We start from the raw sequence: 8,684 nt of genomic DNA on the forward strand, positions 1-8,684 counted from the left end.
ATCAACTTTTCTGTATTACAAGCATATTTGTTGGTTGAATGTTCTATTAGAATTATTGTCTTTTGGCCTAGCAACTGTACAATGAGTCAATTGTTAACAAACTATTTTTCTATGATAAAGGATCATTAAATAATCATTTGGGTGATGCGTGAATGCATACTTCTATGCATCATGTGTTAACCATTAAGCAGACCATGGAACAAGATCACTTCACTTAAAATTAACTTATAGTCCTATATACTTTACTTATAATATAGTAACTTACTAACTGTCCCAATAACGAAGTTAGTAACCTTAATCTAGTACAAGAAAAGTAAAGTAAAGATTCAAATCCACAATGATAAATTGTAACATTGTGTATGAGAATTATGATGCAGGGGACATTATTAGCCCACACTTTTAAAATCACGATCTATCATCAGATACCAGTGTATAAAATAAACTGAGTGAGTGCTCTGTAGTTTTCTCACCTATTAGGTGAGTGCACATATCACTTATATATACCAGGCTGCTTGGAATTTGCTGATATATACACCTGCAGCCCTCGGGCTTGTGGACCTTGGGCTTTTGGTGTATATATCAGCGAAATCCCTCACAGCTATGGTATAACTATCCATGCAAAAACAGCCAAGCTGTATGAAAGAATGCAGCCTTCAAAAACCTGGGTGAAAAAGTTGTGGCCATGAAGTAGCTGTAATGATGTTAATGCTAATAAATTTCATTGTTAAAATTTATTATCATCAAAATCATTGCAGTCATTTTATGGCAGCCACCTTTGATTTACACAACGTTTTCCAACCAGGATATTGAATGTCACACCTTTTTATGCAGCTTGGCTGTTTTTGCATAGATTTTACTTTTTTGTATTTCGACCCTTAAACCCTTAGTCATTTAAAAAAAAACACACGCAAGCACTGAAAGCATTTTGTCCAGTAAACTAGATTTTACACATAGTGCAAGAACTGTTAAAGTTACATCTATTAGGGTGACTGCTGTATTGGAGTCTTGAGTCAGCCTTTCACCCTACTAGGGGATGTGTTACTATTTCTGTATATAAAAACCCTGGTTTGAAAGGTCCCATCCTTTGTCAGATCCTTCCAACCCAGAACGTCATGCTGTGCCTTAAATTACAAAAGAAGAACCTCTTTGTCTTTCCTCTTCACCTTAAGATGGATAAAAAGCCCTAACTTGGCTATACTTTGTCCTATCAGCTTTCTCTTGACATCATGTTGCTTGGCATTATAATTATATCATGTGATTTATTGAATGGCCAATGAGCACAGTGACAATATGAAGGTAAAATAAAATAAAATGATTCAACATTTCAAAGTGGGTGAGTTCTTTGTTGTATGTTGTATGTTAAAACTTTAGCTTTCTACTTGCCAATTAATAAAATCTGCTTTTGTAAGAGACTGGATGCATGCTTCATGTGATATGGCTGTTTGAAACTATGCATGTAAATTGCCATAAAGTATTGTTTGGTTTAAGTTTATTTGTACCAAATCCAGTTTTCTGAACTATGCAAGTTTAAGAGTTAAACACTCCAAAGCCAACTATAAACTGGCTTAGAGGCTTTTTTTCACATATCATTGTTCTCATCTAAAGATACAATGACTATGATATAAAACAAACTATAGTTCACAACAAATACAGAAAAATACCTACCAATCTGATACCAAAGCTAAAAGATCTAGCTATGCAATAACTAATAAGCAATATAATTGTGATAATTGCTCTATAAATGTGTGCTTCCTTATTCTCGTGGCTGTGACTATATAAAGTTACATTATAGTGCCTGTACTTGTTTGCAATAGAGTTTTATAACAAAATAAATTCTTTCCAAGTTACTGTAAGTATGCATGATTGCCAAGGTGTCGATTCATGATAGTGCATGATGGCTTCCCTATATTTGCTAGTGGGAATCATTTGCATTTTTGGTTGTGGTAAGTGGATTAATTGCAGAGGTGCTTCTTCCACTGTTTTTAGTTTGTAACACTGTGTAATGGGCTAAACATAACTGAAAGCAAAGCGTAATGGTCACTTCACTTTTGAGTCAGTAATTGATAGTTGGGGCATGCATTCAGATGAAAAAATTAACTGTGGCACCAATATTTCTTTTGATACGGTATATGTGGGTTCACCCGTCACCATAAAAGTAAACAAACAAGTATAAGGAAAACTCAGGAATTTTTTAAGTTCAATTAGGAATCATAGAAAAAGTTTAAAAACAAGGGAGGTCTTGCAGATATACTAGTGGACATTTCCTAATTGACTGAATTAAGGATTAAATGTCCACTAGTATATCTACAGGTGCAGACAACCTCCCTTGTTTCTCAACTTTTTTTCTATGATCTCTAATCAAACCTAAATTCCTACATAATAGTTATACGGGCACAATGTGGAGTCTATGAAATTTATAAACCCAAAGGCCCGGGCTGTAGCGCACGAGCGTTTATAAATTTCATAGACTCCACATTGTACCCGTATAACTGCTTTAGACTCTATTTCACATTACACTCAGAACACTTACCTCATCCATGGCTGATTCTGCTGTAGGCTCGGCGAAAGCGGCTGGTTTTCTTGAGATAATACTAGTGCCATGGCAACTATGGGTCCTCACGTGACATAATAATAGCACTCGTTAAATCACTGCACGTGAACAATGTGTAGTGATTGGATAAACATAGATTTTGAGCATATGCTATATTGTGCCTGAAGGCGTGGAGTATATTAGAAAACAAGGTGGAGTACTGTATATGAGATTTATTACCCACCCAAAATAGCCTAAATAGAGTCTAATTTTCCTTATACTTGTTATAATAATAATACACACAGTCATTATTTAAAATACATTACCATTAACACCATTGCAGCCATTTCTTGGCTGCTACCTTTGATTCACACCTTTTTCACCCCGACTTTTGAAGGTCACACATTTTTTTTACAACCTTGCTGATTTTACATGGATTATATGTAATAATTATACCATGGGCACAATTGCTTTGCCTGATATATATGCACAGGCCCGAGGGCGAGTACATATATACAGGAAAAGTACAAGTGCCCGTAGTATAACTAATATGTTCTACTTTAGCATGCAGACTTACCTAATTGGCAAAATGTTTAGTTACTATATCCTTCTCTTATATAGGGAACCAAGTAGGCTGTGATCATGGGATTGAATTTTGCCAAACAAACTGTGATTGTGGGATTCAATTTTAATACGTCAAATAGTAGTTTGATTTTATTTTTGCTAATATAGCAATTTTAAGAGACTAGTGTTAATTATGTTACTTTAATCATTACATTTACAAAAGATGTATTAAAATTGAATCCCACAATCACAGCTTGTTTGGCAAAATTCAAACCCACGATCACGGCTTGCTTGCTTCCTTATATATGAGAAGAGAAATAAAGTGTAACATCAAAGAAATCTAATGATTTCTTAATATAGTGTGCACTCTTATTAGGTGGCAACATCTCGAGTTAACGAGATATATGCACTGGCTTATCGAGATATACACACTGGTACAGTGCGTAGATCTCGTTAAAGCAGTGGGCTTCCTTTGATCTGAGGTGTGAAAGTGGTACATATACACACTATACCTATACATACTGTATAGTACACACATGAACATAGCTCTCAAAATATAATTTATCATTATCACATTTTTATGTCTAAAGGCACTGATAGTTCAGAAATGAACAGCTGCTGCTTTATCGTTTTGGGAATTTGTTCTTGTGGTCTGACCATTGTCATATGGTACATCTATGAAAACCTCATAGAAGATAAAAGAAAGGTCACTAAAGGTATGTACATAAATGTGAGGTACTGGTACTTTGTACATGCACACAATATCAAATTTTCCAAACACTGTTGTGCTGTGTAGTATATATATATTATATACATACGTAGTAGGTTTATGCTACACTTAAATACATATGCATATGCATGTATTTAATGCATACCATTATTATGTGCTTAAACAAGCACTCGTGAGCTTGGCTTGAGCCAATTATGCTTAATTTTGCATATATGTATTCAAAGTCATGATTATACACAAAAGCTGACCATTTTATTAGACCATATCAGTATGATCTGACTGCTGTATTAGAATAAGTGAGTGCTCTATTAGAGTATATCGGTCTAAATGTCTAAGAGACAGTAAATATGTTTTTGATATGAATACGGTTACAATATAATATGTTTTTTTTGATGCACAAATTGTGCTTTATACTTTTAAGATGTCTTGAAAATTGTTCCCATTATGCTGGCATAATGCTTGATGTTTTTTCTAGTCAAAATTATGCTGGCACAATCCTAGCATAAACTACATATCTTTGCCTGCATAAATGTGTTAATCATTATATGACATGCCTATAATCTTTATAGATGCAGGTGATGAGCCTTTGCAGCAAACCAAGTACGTATATATGTATGTGTTTTACTTATTGCCTTTTACATAATTATATACCATGCAATGTACACATACTAAGATCTAAACTATTAACATATTGGTAACAGGCCATTCATCAGCACACCAATGATTTTCATCAAGTCAGGTCATTAACAAGGCCAGAAATTGCCATTTGAGCTTGCCACACCACTCAGAAAAGACATATCGTATATAAAACTAGCCTCAAGCAATGCCAAGGGTCAAAATCAACAGTACAGTATGGTAGCTATCTACTGGTGGTATTAGTTTGATTTTGTCTGTTGTGAAATTTGGACCAATTTCATAAAATCTGGTCACAAAAAAATTTATAGCCTCATGCTATATGTAGCCACTTTTGCATATGTAGAAATCTTGAAGACAATCACACAAAAGCTTCAAAATGCTTCCTATATATGATGGCTTTAGTGATGTGAAATGCAAGCATCCTTTACAGAACTCTTGGTATGGCTGACAGCTCACAACACAGTGTTTCATAATTGAGTGGATAGAAGAGACAGCAGTTTCACTCCCTTCTACTCTTTGTGTAGGCATTCACAAAAGAGGAGTAGAAAGTAGTGATAATGGAAGCTTAGCCCCTTTTTTCATACACAGCCTCCAGATAACATGCATACAGTAGTTACTGACAGTTTGGTAGTTAATTAATGAAAATATGATTTGTCCTGTTTTAGCATTTAGTATACTGATTTCTACTAGGTAGCTCTATTTTTACACTTGTTTGTGTATCTTTTTGTAACATTAGTGAACTCATATATATTCACCAACAGTGATTACTAGTATATATAGAGCTTTCAGCTTTGTTCCTGTCTGTTACACAGTCTTGAAAATTATACAGGTACATTATACAGGTACGAAAAGTTTTGCCTAGAAGCAATCCATTTACATTGACAATTATAGATGTGATACAAAAATTCCCATTTCCCTCTTATAAGATAAGCAGCACACAAACCCATAGATGTGCTACTATTACATGAAGATATCTTTGTGCTGCAGGTAGAAAGCAATGGGACAAAAAGAAGGGCAAAGTTAAATCCATGATTTATGCATTATACTTACTGCAATATGGAAAAGGCAGCATTTCACTACTCAAAATCAAACCCACATCATTAGCTGTTGCCGAATGGTACTTTTCTAAATCACTCAGTCAATGATCAGCAGACAACTCTGTTAATTAAATCTGTAAACACTTTTGGGAGAGTTTTGGGCTGTTTTAATGGTAAACTATTTGCTTGGTAATGCTCACTTTTGAATAGATTTTTCAGGAAAAGTAGTAAACTTTCATAAACACTATTATACAGAACCAGGACCGAAACTAGCCAGAAGGTGATGGAGGGCCAAGCATGCCCCCACGAAACACTCAAAATTGTTCATGATTGCAAAAAAAAGCATACGACCCAATGGTGGGCTAGCCAACATACGGTGTTGTATTATTGCAGCTTACATAACTAGCTACGTAACTATTTCAGTACTGATTGCTTATCAATTATCAATGGAGGTATATTTGTCGAGCATCATCGCATGTGCCACAACTGTACTCCAACAAATTCATCCACAATCCAGCAGAGTTATATTGTCAATATTTAGTGTCAATATTTAGTGTGAATACAAGTTACTTTGTGTTAGCCACAGCCTGTACTGCAGTCCTAGCACTCTGCGGACAGGATGGCGTGTTCACTCACTTTAGCAGGCAAATCAAATGCCACGTATTGCATGAAATCCCAGTTCCAACACCTGTCTTGCTAGCAGAACTTGCGACTGATCCACCTGACTGATAAAGTAAAAAAACTAGACTTGCATCCACTGCACTGCTGTACGAAGATCCAGTGTGATCAACTCGAGAAAATAAGCTTGGTACATTTAATCACCTTGAAGGCAGTAGGTTCATAGCATCATCTGGTTTCCTTTGTCACTTGTGAGTTGCGATTCCTGCAAGGTCACTTTGAGTGGGTCACTCTTTTTAAGTTCAAAAATACTCTATCACGTGAGTAATCTAAGCTAAATATAGAACTGTGTCTCTAATATTTTCGTTCAGTGAATTCACGGACAAATTGAATGTTGTGTGTGCATTCACTAGCAACCCCTGGTGATACCGTGTAGTAACGCACATAATTTATAGTCATTTGCATGTCAGTTTTATAATGGTAAGCTTGTGATGGAACACTTAGTGATGGAAGAAAATGCCCCCCCCCTACACCTCTGTACAGAACTACTCAATAATAATTCCATATTCCATTAAAAGAATAGCTGTTTGTTTATATTTGACAGCCAATATATATGTTAATAACGTTCCCCAATGTTCAAGGCTTAGTGTACCAAAATTTGCTCCAATTCTGTAATTTCCAGGTCATTCACTGTGCAAGCAGACAACAACAAGGTTTTGTCTATTAGTGAAAGTGGATCATGCAAAAATTAATTCAGCCAATCAATGCTATTCAGGACTCTAATCCAGTTAAAACAAAAAAAACGTTTACAAGGTTGATCTTTATATAGAACTTACAGCCAATTCCTAGTTGGCCAGAACTCCATCAATAACCCCTGGGGTTGGAAAAAAGCAGACCACTTTAATTTGTAGTTTTGGACAATGAAATTTGATTATGTATTTGTGTTTATGTTGTAAATTTAAACATGTGGATGTTGTCATGGGCACAAAACCAGTATCCCAAACTTGGTCACATGCAGCATATTCGCAGACATATTTCTTCACCACTTCTCATTGTTGCCTGTTTATATGATGCATTCATTTTAACCACTGATTGTTTTTGCTCTGATTTTATGTGTACAGCATATAATTACAGGGTGTATAATTATGCAAGCTCCAAGCATGTATTTGTCTGGGTTGGAGAGCTACCCACTATTGTTTTTATCCTTTCCCTACAGGTATGTACGTCTGACAGAAGCTACTAGCACTTGAAGATACAACTTGAACTGTTTGACATTTTGCTATTACTGCTATTTCATTATACTGACATCTTGCTGTTTACATCAAAATCGTTTTGATAGGTTGATACTTTAATTGTTGCATTGATTTTATAACACATGATGATGCATATATAGGTAGTACAGTATTATTTTAAGATACATCAGTCTTATAATAAATGCATACATATGTCTATATGTCTGGACACACGTAATACTTATAACTTTCTACCAAGCTTCAATTCCACTAAGCAACCTTTGTACCATCACAGAAAAGTTGTTAAAATGCATAAAATTGAATAGTTGACCTTTTTTGGCTGGTGAGCAGCATGAGTTACCACATAATGTGTATGCATACCGCAACATAATAAATGAGAACCCAAAAGTATGATACTGTGTTATATACACCTATCCTCTAGCATCTATATATCTATCCTGTAATCAGGGCCGCCCACAGGGGGGGGGGGGGGGGGGCAACTGGGGCATTTTGCCCCGGGCCCCAGCCTGAAAGGGGCCCCAGGAGGCCCCATGAAGGGCCCCCTGAATACCTGTTTAAAAGACCGATGTACTCTAATAGAGCAGTCAGATCTAAATACTCTAATAGAGCAGTCACAGTATTCTTCAGAGGAGCAGTATAGCAAGCTTATAGGTAAGGAGATATGGTTGGTGATGGGTAGTTATTGTCATTGCCAGCAGGTTGTGACCTTTTTTTTTTTTTTTTTTTGGTCTTCACCTTACAACTTGGGTCAAGGGCCCCACTTTAACTCTTTGCCCTGGGCCCCTTAATTTCTCTGGGCGGCCCTGCCTGTAATAAGGTGACTGAGGTACAGTAATTATGAAGTTTCCAGAAATAATGACTTTTAATAATGTAACATTATTATACTGATGCAGTTTTGACCAAGTAATGGAAACCATAACCTCTAAAGTGACTATACATTCAGTGGTTGACATTCACCTGACTATTATGAACAACTGAAAAAGAAACAGAATGTACTACTGTATGCACATACTGTATATTGTGCACACTATATATTGCGCCTGAATAAAGCCTGAACTGAACAGTTGCAGGTTATGAGTAGGGCTGGGCGGTTTCTCGGTATTATAGTAATACCGCGGTATTGCAATGAAACGATATCTGTATCGCATAGATTTCGGTGAAACGATAATATCACGATATCGATATTATTACGATTTTTAGTGTTTGTGACAGCTTATTAAGCCCTTAAGGTTGTTATAATGCACCTCAAATAATCACGTGATACTACTACAAACAAGGACCTAGGGGTAGTTATAAAAACCGGAATCGAAACGGGA

The 8,684-nt window shown here is 35.9% G+C and overlaps 1 protein-coding gene across 3 annotated transcripts in view; it reads left to right on the forward strand.

Annotated features, from left to right (window-relative positions):
• LOC136264411 (uncharacterized) overlaps positions 1–7,554 on the forward strand; it is a 34,644-nt gene extending 27,090 nt beyond the window's left edge. For all 3 annotated transcript variants that reach the window (XR_010705107.1, XM_066059150.1, XM_066059143.1), the window contains 3 exons: positions 3,685–3,810; positions 4,394–4,424; positions 7,332–7,554. Coding sequence is in view for 2 of the 3 variants with exons in the window: in XM_066059150.1 (XP_065915222.1) it covers positions 3,685–3,810; positions 4,394–4,424; positions 7,332–7,365 (191 nt within the window). In the remaining variant the exon portion in view is untranslated. The remainder of the gene's footprint in view (positions 1–3,684; positions 3,811–4,393; positions 4,425–7,331) is intronic.
• The last annotated feature ends 1,130 nt before the right edge of the window (positions 7,555–8,684 follow it).

The sequence above is a fragment of the Dysidea avara genome, chromosome 1 (genome assembly GCF_963678975.1).
Source record: "Dysidea avara chromosome 1, odDysAvar1.4, whole genome shotgun sequence".
Classification (NCBI taxonomy): domain Eukaryota; kingdom Metazoa; phylum Porifera; class Demospongiae; order Dictyoceratida; family Dysideidae; genus Dysidea; species Dysidea avara.